Source organism: Onychostoma macrolepis, chromosome 16 (assembly GCF_012432095.1).
Source record: "Onychostoma macrolepis isolate SWU-2019 chromosome 16, ASM1243209v1, whole genome shotgun sequence".
Taxonomy (NCBI): domain Eukaryota; kingdom Metazoa; phylum Chordata; class Actinopteri; order Cypriniformes; family Cyprinidae; genus Onychostoma; species Onychostoma macrolepis.
Window position 1 is genome coordinate 15,732,704 of NC_081170.1, and position 13,633 is coordinate 15,746,336.

Genomic DNA, 13,633 nt, shown 5'->3' on the forward strand with positions numbered 1-13,633 from the left:
CGCTCTTAAAAGTCTCTGCGAGAGGAAGTTAAGTGTTTCCCGCCGGACGCGCAAGCTGTGCTGTTTGCAGGTTTACCGCGTGGTTTCGCTGACAAAAAAGTCGCGTGGAGAGAAGCGTTTAGATTAAGGTATAAATTTCAGAGAAAAACGAACGGTAAGTAAGGCTCTGAGGACGCATTGTTATCGATTGTTTAACTAGAAGTGGATTTCCTGAGGTGATTTTTGTCCACTTTGAAAGTTTTAAACAAAGAGGAGAAAACAGCAGTTTCTACAGGTTTTTTTTTTTTTTTTTGTGGAAATGTTCCACTTAGATTTTAGAAACTGGTCTCAAAAGTTTGCTTTTTGCCTTTTTAACAGATCCCATTGGTTTGTAAGAAGAATCTGACCATGACAATAGTGGTTCTGCGTTTGCAAGGTTTAAACACAGAGGCAGGATCTGAAGACATCCGAAGATTTTTCCATGGCTTGGTCATACCTGAGGGTGGTGTTCATATCACCGGTGGCAAGATGGGTGAAGCTTTCATTATTTTTAATTCAGAGAGAGAAGGCCAACTAGCCATGCGCTACTCTGGAAAACTCATCAGAGGCTCTTCTGTTTCATTACATATTAGCAGTCTGGCTGAACTCAAGAGAAAAATGGAGTCGAGATTAAAGAAACCAAAGCCCACAGCAGTGGAGACTAAAATAGTGCCATCATCCCCACCTGACACCAACAGAGCTCTTTTGCTTAGTCTAATGACTGCCATTCAAGGACCGCATTCGAATGAAAAAGTGGATCAATGCCAAGTGCCTGAAAATTTCAACCAAAATGTTCCAGAAACAGATAAATGGTCCTCAACTGCCAACCAAACAATTACGGATGCTCAGCATAGTCTAACTCATGACATGGCACCTAAGGAGCAGAAAAGCAGGGGTGAAAACCGCAATTCCTGTAAGCCAGGCTACCTTCGGCTTTATGGATTTCCTGACTCTGTTCCCAAAGAAGAGATCTACCAGTTCCTACTGGGACTCCCAGTGTTGGAGGTCATCACAAAAGTTCGACTGCAACTGGGTTGGTGTTGTCTGGTGAAGCTGACCAGTTTCGCAGATGCTGAGGAGGGGCTGAAATACAGCCACAGAAAATTCAAAGAATACAATGTTGAGGTCAGACTTGCCCATGAGAAGATGTGGACAGATGCTGTGGAGCAGTCCAAAAATTGCATGCAAAATGTCAAATCTCACACTTTCTCAGAGCAAAGGGAAGTTAACACAGAAAGAAATGCAATTAGAGGTTTCTCAAACAAAAGAAGTGCAGAGTCGTCGCCCTCACCTGGATCTCCAAAAAAATACTGCAGAAACTTTCCATCCCCTCAAACAGAACTTTGTGTTATTGCCAATAATCTTTCAAAGAATATAACCAAGACTGAGATCAAGGAGATTTTTGGCTGTCATGCAATCCCAAACTACAGAATAAAACATTTATTGAATAAGTGGGGAGAGAGGACAAGCACTGCGTTTATTACCTTTGAGAATGCAGAAGACTATGCCTCAGCTCTGAACATGAATGGCACAACTGTTGGCTTAAAGAACATTGAAGTGTCACCCATTACTAAAGAGGAAATGCTTGCTATACTCAGCAGAAACAGATGTGCTAAAGTCTGGAGGCCACCACCTTATGGAAATCCACATTTAGCCATGTCATGTGTATATGCACGCAATTTTCCTGCAGATGTCAGGAAATTAGAGGTGAGAGACTTTTTCATGCGCTTTAATGTCTGTGAAGATGCAATCGTATTGCTTGTGGACAGCCAAGGCAATGGTGTCGGGGAAGCCATCGTGCAGTTCGAATGTGAGGAAATCGCCAAACAGGCCCAGAGTCTCCATGGGAAGTATTTCATGGGAGCAAAAATTCTACTCACTTGTATCACACGTCAACAGAGGGAGAAGATACTTGGTACATGGTGAACAACTGAAGATGTGAGATGTTCTCAGCACCTTGAGATAACAGCAGTAGTGTAAACTCCTGGTGTATAATGTAAAGGAGGACAACTAAATCATTTGAAGCATAAGCTTTATCATTAGCTCTGTGAGCTGTATATATACATATATGAAAAAAAAAAAACGTCCTCAAGCGATATTATAGGTACAACAATTGAAGATGCCCAGTAAGGATTTTGAGTACCACATGGAAGGAGTGTACCAAAAAAAAAAAAAAAAAACTTCACTGTTTTTGTACAGTACAATGGATGCCAAACTACAGTAGTCAACATTTGAAGTGGATCAAAATTATCGAAGTTGTCCTAAGACAAAAACGGGTATTGTTTTGGTTTTAGGATAACTTTCAAAGGTTTTAATCCACTTCAAATGTTGACTAGTGTATTAAGGACTGCTACAAATGGATAAATAATACCTGTTTACTTTCACATTTAAAACGCAAGCTGAATTGCATTATTTTGCACTTTTTTCCCCTTGGTTGTAGCTACTGAACATGCAGCTTACTGGCTTAAATTAAAAACCGATAAATCGCATATCTTGTCTTGCATATTAATATTTAGTTATTTCAGTTTAACTGTATATATTTTACGTTTAACAGAAGAAATGTGTTTCAAACAAGACACTTAAACCGGTCTTTTTTTAATTGTCTAATTGATTCAGTATTTTGATTTGGCATATGCATTCTTGTTTGTAAAAAACTAAAACAACCATTTTGAGTTGTTTCTGATGTCTTGGTGATCAGATAAATTTGTTTTTCATTTGACATGTATATTTAATGTTATATTGTAATTAAACTTAATAGAAATGTGACTTGCAATCTCAATTCAATTTCAGTCTCAGATTTTTGTCAGTTAAAAAAAGTTTGCACTTAAAGATACATATCAAGAACTGCTTAGGAAATCTGTATAACAGCAGCACACCATTCCTTATAACAAGTTATACTGAGAGCAGTCAAGACCGAGGCAGAATAACCCTGCAATACTGTCATTGGTCATTTGTGCAGGTGGTACTGCACTACATCATGTGGACAAGTTGTTGGGAGTGGCCTACTCTAGTGTTCAAGTAGAACAAAAATATTGAGCATGCTGCTGCTTTTGATCAATATTGTCATATCAGTATCACTGTGCCTACCTCATCTCCAAGTGTAAGCAAGCTACGAATATAAGAAAGTCATTGGAGAGCCAATGAAGAACCTAAATTTTACTGGAGGACAGTGAGCTTTATAAGACAATGCAGGTGCTAAAACTGATGGAGATGCTGTATTCAAACTATGGGACAACCTGATTGAAGCAAGGACAATCTGAAGGATATAGAAACTACCCACAAATCATACAAAAGAAACAAGGTTCGGTAAGGAACTATGAATTTATTTTACACATTATGACAACAGACCTTTAGAAACAAGCAGTCACGTTGTTTGAGGATCTTACTGGCTTCACTTAAAGACGGTTTAATCACTCACTAAAACAGTGTTGCTACAAACCTGTTTCTTTCATCAAAAGAGAAAGGAAAAAAATGAAACATTTAAAATAATTCTACTCATGTGTACACTGTAAAAACAAAGCAGCCTAAAAGTCAAGAAAAAAAAAATGTTTGGTCATGAACAAAGTCAAAAAAGCCATGTCAAAAACAGGCGAAGCAGTTTTCATCCAAGTCTTGGCCTCATCCATCAGATCAGTGCTCAGTTGTAGAATCTTGATGGACCTGACAAGATAGAGTAGTTTGTGTGAAAATGAACTTTATGCATTATACAAAATAGTTTAAATGATATTCATTTAGCATATTTCTGCTTATTTGTTACCAGCCTCTGCTTATTCCTGTGCCCCAACAAAAGTTTATTTTTGTCGTACTGCAAGTTAGAATCACACAATTGCCTCAGTTCTGTTTCCACATTGCATAAGCAAAGTAAAAAAAAAAATAACCGATCCTGTTCTTATTATGTTTTGGACAGTGTAAGCATTAAAAAACTCGTGGAAACATCTGTGTTGCCCACAGATATAATAAAGGCGATACCAAATGTTCCAAATGGCAGTTAGACATGCAAAGATTCCAAGCCAGGGGTGGGTGGCATAACCAAACTATGAGGATGTGAGTAATTTTAGTTTACAGTAACGGTCATGATAATGGAAATTCCACACACACAAAAAGTTTTGTTTTATATAACATGTAATAATGCCTATTTTTGGTGTTCCAGCAAAGCAAATACTTTAATTTTACAAATGAGAGGTACTTATTTTATTTGGAACTCTGACTCAAAACTAGCAGAGTCTTCTTCAAAAATAGTAGTCTTCCGGAAAAAAAAGTGTGCAATACCTGGCATGCCGCTGGAGAATCTGTCATTGGAGTTGTGTGGAAGACATGAGGATGAGTAATTCATGGAGGGCAGGGGCTTCACACTGGGCACCTGAAAAACAATTCAAATTCAAAACTAAAACATGGCTGTTAAGAAAGAAAAAGTTTTTAATAATTTGGACACACTGCTAAACATGTGACAGATGGCTTGATCTTGTTGCTCATTCTATACAGTGCGTTCTTTTGCCACTAATTTTCAGATCTTTTCAGAAAGGTTATAGACATTTATACAACGTTATTTTTTAGAAGTAACCCAGTGAAACTGGTTTGACTGAAGCCTTCAATGAAAACCTTATTCTTTAAAAAGGAAATCAGGCATATAAAATAGTAACCACATCCTGTGTTAGACATGTTTGCAGAAAACAAATATGCAAACGGTTTCCTTGACTCCTTACTGTTTACACTCAACACAAATGTACTTCAGAAAGAAAGAAATCACCCAAACCTGAAGCTAAAATAGTTTTTAAATTTAGAAACTAGAAGTACTAACTAAATAGTTTTGTGCCTTTTAATGAACCTTACACAAAAGTCATAGTCATTTGTTTTTAATTGCACAGCTTTATGGAACAACTGATATTCTGCAGTCACTTATTTTCATATAATGACCAGGATTGTGTGGCATTAAGAATCAATTTTATTTAAATAAACCTGAATTTGATTTGAGCTAATAAAAATGATTAAGAAATGCATTTGGATCAAAAGTAACAATAATAAAATAACAATAAATGTATAGCATAAATGAGAGCCTTCACCGATGAAATACTTCTGAGGCGATACTCCATCAGAACATCTGTGAGCTTCTGTGTGACTTTCAAGACAATCTGAGCATCATCCTCGTTTTCAATACGGAAAGAGTCCTAAAAATAAACCAGAAACACATACATTTTAATTACTCCAAATGGCTGATAATGTAAACACATGAAGTGCTTCAACAAGCACTGTATATCCGAAAGAGAATAGTACCAGATATTTGAGCAGCGTCGCCGGGAGGCTATTGTTCTCCGGGCCTTTAGGGCCATGTCCCATCAATCTGTCGCCACTGCTGTTCATGGGCATGTCATTAGGGAAAGGTCTGCCCCTACCCTCATTACGCTGACCAGGCCCAAAGCCATCTGGGCCCATGCGCATGGGTCCATCATCAGGGAAATGCTGCATGTCGTCTGATTCCATCATCCCCCTGTCTGGTCCAGGCATGCCGTTACCATAGCGACCTGGACTAGTGAAGTCACCCATATCAGAATAACCTCTCCTCATGGGGGGTTCATCCATACCCCCACGCATGCCAGGGGGGAAATCAGGCATCATGCCACCCCGGGGTGGGAAATCCCCCATGTACATGGGACCTCCATATTGACCACCTGAGTGTGTGAAGAAAAGAAAGTCAAGCAACTATACTTGACATTCCAAAATCACAGTTAGACAATTCACTTCTATTAACACAAACGCATACATTGGTTAGACACTAACCTGATTTTAACCCTCTTGGAGGAGGCCCAAGAAGACCAGCAGCTCCTGCAAATGCTGGATTGGGTTGTGCAGACTCTTTTAAAAAAAAAAAAAAAAAAAACACATCAGGTAAATGGTTGCTGCCTAGGGCTGAGCGATATGGCAAAAAATGAAATCTTTTATTATTTGTTTTTCAGAACTATTGACTGATTCAGGATTCATTTAGTCAATCAGCTTAATGTAACTAGATGGTTAATAATTTTGAATCATGTTTTAGTGAAAAAGTTCTATATTGAGTGCAGCACACATGAAGTGCTCAACATGGTGTAAACGTAAAACAAATGACTTGTTAAATATCTTTGCAGAAAAGGCGCATGAAATATGAAATGCATGACAAAGCAAATATTGTACAAACTTGTCTGTTCAGAAATAGCTAAACTTCCCAGTTGCTAAGAGGGAAGCGATACTGAGATTGTGCTAGAAGAGGTCAGAACAGATGTTATATCTTCCTAAATTAAACAATGAGCAAAAACCTGGGTAGATACAAACAAGATATTTAAAATGACTGTAATATCTGTTAATTTTATTACTACAAATTAAATTCCTTGCTTAAACACTGACTTGCTGCTTGACTATAAGTCCTCTATGGACTTACAAAAAACATCCAAAAAATATTTTAATAATTCACATTTTCAGTTGTCAAATGTGTGTGTGAATTTTGAGTATTGTTTAAAACCAGTGTTCAACTTTTAATTGTAGAAATCTTGTTAATGTTTATGATAAAGCCACTGAGAACAGGTATTAGTGAAATTTCTGATATATGCAGAAGGTCTGAGACAAGATTGAAACTTTGAGTTGCAGGAACTTGAAGGTCAGGGTCACTAAACAGCTGTGGAATGCAGATGGAGAGGAATGGAAACAAATACCAGCTGGAGCCAATTTGCTTTTGATTTCGTAGTCTAGCAGGTAATCTGCAGGTTTTTAAACTCAAATTTAAACTTTTTTTAAGACCTGCACAAGTACAATTAATACCATACAAGCACAATGTTTGTTAACATATTAAGACTCTACAAAAAAACTGTAAAAAGCATGATTTACAGTTCAAATACAGGTTTTCACAGAAACAAAAAAAGTTTTATAAAATAATAAACTTCACATTTCAGTCTTCAGTCAAAAGTATCAATTATATTAATTTAAATTATCAATTAATATATATATATTTTGTTTTAATTGTTTAGATTTTTATAATGCATTATCTTATAGATCCACCAGTTCACATTTACAACTCTGCGTGCTTGCAGCTTAAAAACATGGGTTGATTTTCACATTTGTTTGAGCAAAAACAGCAGATGGGCTGATTGAGAATGCAAATTCATTCTCTGCCAGCAGGTGGAGCTTTTGGAATGGCAGAAATACAGCAGTTTCACAAAGCAGCAACACCTGACTTTGAAACGTGCAGCGCTCATATTCATTTAATGAAATCCTAGCCTTTTAAAGTTTAATCGTCACATTAAGCCCATATCACAATTCTTGTCTTTCTGTACCCAAAAATAAGACTTCTTGAAATCAAAATTAAGACTTTCTTGTACCATTTAACATTTTATGTTCTTAAATTTGATACAACTACACTTAAGACTTTTTAAGGACCCGTGGAAACCCTGTCTGTCTGGGTAAATATGCACTAATAATATATCATTTATCTACTTTGTTCAGTCCTCATCTTTGCTAATCATATCCCCTGGTACTAAGACTTCTTACTAATTTTGATATTTACAGTACGTGTGTGTGTGCCAAGTAAGAGTACGGGTCAGTCAATAACACGGTTATACTAGAGTAGGGTTTTAGCAACCAGCTTTGCTTCCATGAGATGATATCTTGTAGAAGATTTTTATTAATCAAAATATGAATGAAAAAGTATAATCAATGTGATATAGCCATGTTTGTAATCTACTATTATGATCATGTGGTTTCTGTATGCAAGGACTGAGGCGTCATGCCCATTCAAAGTGAGGGGGCACGTGCCCCCTCAGATTTTTGAGCCAAGTGGATTTTCAATGCAGCTTCCAAAAGACAAAAAATAGCTGAATAATATTTTTAATATTTGATATGATCACACCGGCATGATTAGATCGTTCCACCAGCTGCTAAATTCAAATCTACGTTCACTGGCTGGTGCTGAGCCAGACGCGTTTGTACAGTTGTACATTGGTACATTATAACAAATCACACACGATTCTGTTGCGCTTATGAATGCAATGACCAATCAGAGGCGTTCAGATGAGTCATCGCTAAAATGCCGGTGTTTTCTTCACTTGCTCGCTGACTGAATACCTCTTTCTGGCGAATTCTCTCGTCAGAAACAACAGTGCAGATGTGTGTACGAATCTGTAAGATACTCATTTCACAGTGTAAACAGCTTCAGTGATTTTAATGGGAGTTTTTGAGTCAGTGAAAATGTTTTTTGATAATGTAAATGTTCTTTGCTTTCTTTCTGTACAATGAAAGTGTTATGATTTTAGCCTATCTTACAATGTTTTTATTAAATTCACATTAAACACAAAGTCAGTCGTACTAAAAATATTTTATGGCATGACACCCATATATGTTACTTAAGTAAACAGACAGGTTTTTATGTATAGTTAATAGACTACATTATTAGGCTACTTTGACCATCACCCATTATAGATCAACAGGTGGAAAATACATCTATTTACACATATTTGAAAATCGAGATATTTCAAGATTTAGTTAACACGTGTGGGATTTTTTCGAATAAAAAGGAAAAAAATAAACAAAACATAAGTGCTATTGTGGCTGCTGTGTCAAATGACCCAATGGCCCCAACCTCCACACCACCCACTCGTGCCCCCTCAAAAATAATGAAAGCATGATGCCCCTGTGTAAGGAGGTCTACAAAAGTGTATTGTGCCTAATCAAGTTATTCTGCTATGAACATGTGTATGAGGAGGCCTGCAGAAGAGTAATCAAGTTATTCTACAATTATGATCATATGTTTCCTGTGTTTAGGGAGGACTGCAGGAGAGTAATATGTGTGCATTGGATGGGGCTAGAAGGACTGTGTATGAAATATACTGAACACGCCTTGACAAAAAACTATATAAAGAGTGTGCAGACACAGACACAACAGAAATCTCTGCAGAATCAGTCTTTGATAATAAAGTCTTCTCTTCTGGCATCAAAACCTCAAAACTTCGAGAGTGATTTCTCAGAGATGCGGCAGAAGCCACCAGTCTTTCCAAGTGAAACTGAATATTTAATGAGATGACAAGTTGGGACATTAGTGGGAGTGGATTGAATGGTTTATGACAGAAGACAACTGACTTACTCATGGCCTGAAACGCCATAACCTCAAATGGCTCCTTTAGCACAGTCTGAAAGACAAAAAAAAAAACAAGAACGTATAATTAAAAAGTACTAGCATGAGATCTTTAGAGCACATCGGCATTAAGTCTTACCTTAATTTGACCTCTTCCCTCAGCTTTCTCCACTTCAGCAGCAGCAGCTTTAATGGCTTTCCTGATGGACGGATCTTTAAGTGCAGCATCTTCTTCATGGGGAACCTTGTCTTTGTGGTTCTGCTTCTGTATTCCAAAAAACAAAACACAACATAAGGTGGCTGTGTACTACATCAGAAACATGGACGGAGATAATCTGTGTTGAAAATAAAAAAGTGATTGTGAAGATCTTACCATGTATCTGAAGCCATGTTTCCAGCCGGTGATGTGAGCAGCCATTTCATTCTGCAGCCGCTGAACTTTACAGAGTTTACACTGGTAATGGGGAGGAACCGACTTAGATGGGCTCCGATACTCCCATATGTACTGCAGGCCTATGAACACAAAGCACATGTATTCAAACATAAGATCATTCACTCGATATATGCGATATATCGTGCAGCCCTAATAAAAAGCTATTGCATTTAGCTATAAGTTGCTAACAAAAATCAGCCAAGTATATTGAAGCTATTTGAATTATATATTCAAATAGCCAAGTATATTGAAGCAAAACAATTATACCATTTAAAACATCACAAAAACTAAAATTAAGTGGGATGACAGTTTAAAGGTTTGATGCATTTTCCTCAAATATAATTTAAAAATTGAATAAAATATAATGATCATTAGTATTTATCTAAACATTTATTTTGGACGTTTATGAACACTCTTGCTCAATTAAAGTCATGATTAAATTATTTAATTAGCGAAAGGGTCCAATAAAAGCCTATTAGCCTCCATTTATATAATGGCGTAACAAAATATTCATCATTACTCACCAATAACAGCATCGGTGACTGACTTGAGCCGCTTGTTCAGACAGGGTATAGTTTGGATGGATCCATTCTTGGAAGTGAAGACTGATGAAACACATGAATCAGTAAAACCAAAAAGGACATGGACAAGCATTGTGAACCTGGACTTAAAGCACAGAAGACAGTGTTCCCACCCTACTGAAACAGTACCAAGTGGTTACTGTATCCCAAAAACAAAACTAGCTGAGTGCTTAAAGCACCCATTCATTAGTTACTCCCAGGCCTACATATAGGCAACAGTCACACTTGATGGAAAATTGTGGTCAGACAAGTGAGCCACAACTCTCTGCGCTTAAACGCTGAACAACATATACAAACTCAACAGATTTGAACGAAGACTTTGAAAAAGCTGCCGTGGCGCCCGCTGTTTTTCTGTCCACAACCCCAGTACGACGACAAAAGCACACCGGTTGAGACGTCAGCTGATCACGTTGCAGCAGTGTAACTGTTCTAATTGAGTTTGAGCCTAAAGGCACCTGAAGTATAATGTATTTCATGTTAACTTTCCTTAGGCAGCTTAATGCATGCCCTGCGCAAGGCGCCACAATCAAAACAAATAGGAGACCCTAATTGGGCATACAGGGATTAAAGGTGGGATACCCAACCTCTGAATGTACGTGGATCTTGACCTGACATTAAAGCACATGGCGAGAGCAGGTCTTGATTTTTCTAATGTTGCTCGAAGGAGCTCAATGTTGATGTTTCTAATGTTGTTCAGCACACCGCAGTTCAAATAGCGCAAAGCATTGGTCTGAAAAAGGTGCTAGTTTGAGAGCTGTGCTTTTGTGTTGTGTTCAGGGTTGAAGCTTCAAAGCTCTGAAACACCCAGAAGTGGCACATGGCAATAACATTACCAAGGCCAGGCACAGCTGAAGGGCAGAACTGAAGGGTTCTGAGGGCGGCACTTACCTATGTCACCACTGAAGAGCTGCTGCTTTTTCTGTCACAGACGACAAATAAAATCGTTGGTGGGGGAGAGAAATAGAGAGGAATTAGAGAGATACAACAGCACTGGAGGTGAAGAGCAGAGTCCGCTCTCCTCCTCCTCCCCCGCTTAAATTCTCCTCTCCACTTCAAAAGTAGAGGGTGAAAGTCCTTGGATGGGAGGACACAAAGTGTCTCTTCGCCAGACACTCTCATGCTAACAATCGTGCTTTATTAATCTCTCCAAGAATGGAGTTCTATCAGGAAAACAAGAAAACATACAGGATGATAGAGTAACATGTTCTGCAAGTTACATTCCGTTTTCAAACAGAATGTATTATTATTTTTTTTTTACTTTTAATGCTGTGTCAGGCCATAAATAAAGAGTACCTTTCGAATGTTTGGGGTCGGTAAATTTTTTATACATTTCTTATGCTCACCAAGGCTTTTTAAAAAATCATACATACAGAATAAACAGTAATGCTTCGAAACATTATCACAATTAAAAATAACTTTTCTATTTTAATATATTTGAAAATTTTATTTATTCTTGTCTTCAGTGTCACGTGATCCTTCAAAATTATTCTAATATGTTGATTTGGTCAAGAAACATTACAATGTCGATACAAGTTTTTGTGTGTGTGTGTGTGTGCACGTGCGTAAACAGTCATTTTTCAGGATTCTCTGATAAATATAAAGTTCAAAAGAACAGTGTTTATTCGAAACTGAAATCTTTTGTAACATTATAAATATCTTTACTGCCACTTTTGATTAATTTAGTGCATCCTTGCTTCAGAAAACCATTCATTTCTTTTCATAAATAAGCAAATAAAAAAATTAAAAAAAAATCTTACTGACCCCAAACTTTTGAATGTTATTGTAAATTTTAGCCTCTTTAGGAAGTCTTCTATACAAGGACTGCAATGAATATGTGATGACCACTTAACTATTTCCCTTAAGTAACACTCACTGTCATAATTTTGGTTTCAGATTGGATGTGATCCTGCAAATACTCTTAACCTTCATCAAAGCCATCGGGGCAGAGATTAATACCATTTTAGTATTAATCTTTTTATAATCTTTGAGAAATGTCATTCATCAAAATGCGAGGATTCCCGCACCTATCCAACACTATGCCAACTACAGTTGGTCACAGTGTGATCGCCGCTTTATTGGCTCATTTTGCTGGAAGATCTATATTCTAACAGATGACTGATGAAGATGACTAATACAATATGCAAAAAAGGGGGATTCCTTTGAATAAACATTGTAGCCCGTCTAACAGACAGTTTGCAGCACTCTGTCAAACTGAGCTTTGTGGCATAACAGAGTTATGGGTGATAAAGGAGGGGTGGGTGAAATCATTCAACCACTAACTAGATCAAAACAATTACAATTGGTTTTAGGTAGAGTACAAATGACCAAAAAATCATTCATTATACCCTCTATCTAGTTTTAGTGACCTAAATGAGCCGACTAGTGGGACCAAACACTTACATATGCCGACGTAAAAATATCAGTTACTGAAGTGACACGACAAAGTGATGAGAAAAAGTTGCAATGAAACAGAATTTACAACAGATCTTTTCTTACATGTTGTGTGGCATATATTTGAGTATTATGGATCATCAAAAAAAGCATTGATTGTTGTTGACTGGATTTTGAAATAATGGCACTCAACAATGGAGGCTGATGAATGCAAGTTTGCAGAGCGGACTAAATGGAGAAGTCCTACATATAATATATGTTAAACGTTACATGTTTTATTTTGTTAAATGAAAGTATCTGTGTATTTTTTCATAATAATAATAAATATAATTTTTTTATTATTATTAAAAATTGCTATTTAAAAAAACATGTATGGATGAATCGTTTGCAATTAGATCGAATAACATGCACTTTGATATGGTGAATTTTCACAAATTGTTGTTGATTTTAAACAACACCAATCAACTAACGTTAACTGACAAGGACCACAAGCGGTTTCAGTAACCACTGTTTGAGAACTACTGCAGGTCTGCAAATGGTCTACATCCACATGGTAGGGTAGGGATAATGTTGATGGAGTGGCTCTGATATGATGTGCTGCTATTAGGGCTCACCTTCCCACCGGCCCTGCCCTTCTTATTATGATGATTTAGATGACCTTCCATGCTGTAAAAGACAACACAGATTACATTATTTTGATTATTACTGGAATTAAAATATATACATTCAAAGGGAGAATGGGAGAAACTTGTTTGTAAATAATATGCACAGTTTCGGCTGTAAGAGAAAGTAAATGATAGCGACTCTGGCTCATAACAAAGATCACGCGCTTTCGTCCTGCATCATGCGCAGCTACATTTAAACTCGCTGTAACATGAAGCGCGGTTTCTCTGTTCACTACAACGCAGCTATTTAAAGCTTTGTTGAACTGTTTATCTGTTCGCTTTTGTTTACTAACCTTGTGTTGAGCAAAGGCTTGTTTGGTCTTGAAAATAGAAACGCGACAAGAAACTGGGCCGTAATAATACAGCGAAGACCCTAGTCTGCTTCCGCCTATTTTCAAAATAGAGGTCCTAGGTATAATTATGAACGTATACTAATTCGTTTATTTTAGTAATT

At 37.2% G+C, this 13,633-nt stretch overlaps 2 protein-coding genes across 2 annotated transcripts; one reads left to right on the forward strand and one right to left on the reverse strand.

Annotated features, from left to right (window-relative positions):
* Positions 1-5: 5 nt before the first annotated feature.
* Positions 6-2,104, forward strand: rbm12ba (RNA binding motif protein 12Ba). Its single transcript, XM_058747891.1, has 2 exons — positions 6-154; positions 358-2,104. The coding sequence occupies exon 2, from the start codon at positions 388-390 to the stop codon at positions 1,942-1,944; it is 1,557 nt and encodes a 518-aa protein (XP_058603874.1). The 5' UTR covers positions 6-154; positions 358-387; the 3' UTR covers positions 1,945-2,104.
* Positions 2,074-13,573, reverse strand: si:ch211-197h24.6 (uncharacterized). Its single transcript, XM_058747892.1, has 12 exons — positions 13,473-13,573; positions 13,129-13,180; positions 11,012-11,042; positions 10,067-10,147; positions 9,483-9,622; positions 9,249-9,374; positions 9,119-9,164; positions 5,794-5,868; positions 5,290-5,684; positions 5,079-5,183; positions 4,288-4,378; positions 2,074-3,678 (listed from the first exon to the last, which is right to left on the reverse strand). The coding sequence occupies exons 2-12, from the start codon at positions 13,177-13,179 to the stop codon at positions 3,656-3,658; spliced, it is 1,164 nt and encodes a 387-aa protein (XP_058603875.1). The 5' UTR covers position 13,180; positions 13,473-13,573; the 3' UTR covers positions 2,074-3,655.
* Positions 13,574-13,633: the final 60 nt, after the last annotated feature.

Excerpts from the sequence above, each read along its gene's own strand:
- si:ch211-197h24.6 (XM_058747892.1), bottom strand. The coding sequence starts at position 13,179 with ATGGAAGGTCATCTAAATCATCATAATAAGAAGGGCAGGGCCGGTGGG. Across the intron at positions 9,623-10,066 it reads AGTCACCGATGCTGTTATTG|GCCTGCAGTACATATGGGAG; the intron begins GTGAGTAATGAT and ends TTGTGTTCATAG. Across the intron at positions 5,869-9,118 it reads TATGGCGTTTCAGGCCATGA|AGTCTGCACAACCCAATCCA; the intron begins GTAAGTCAGTTG and ends TTTTTTTAAAAG.
- rbm12ba (XM_058747891.1), top strand. The coding sequence starts at position 388 with ATGACAATAGTGGTTCTGCGTTTGCAAGGTTTAAACACAGAGGCAGGA.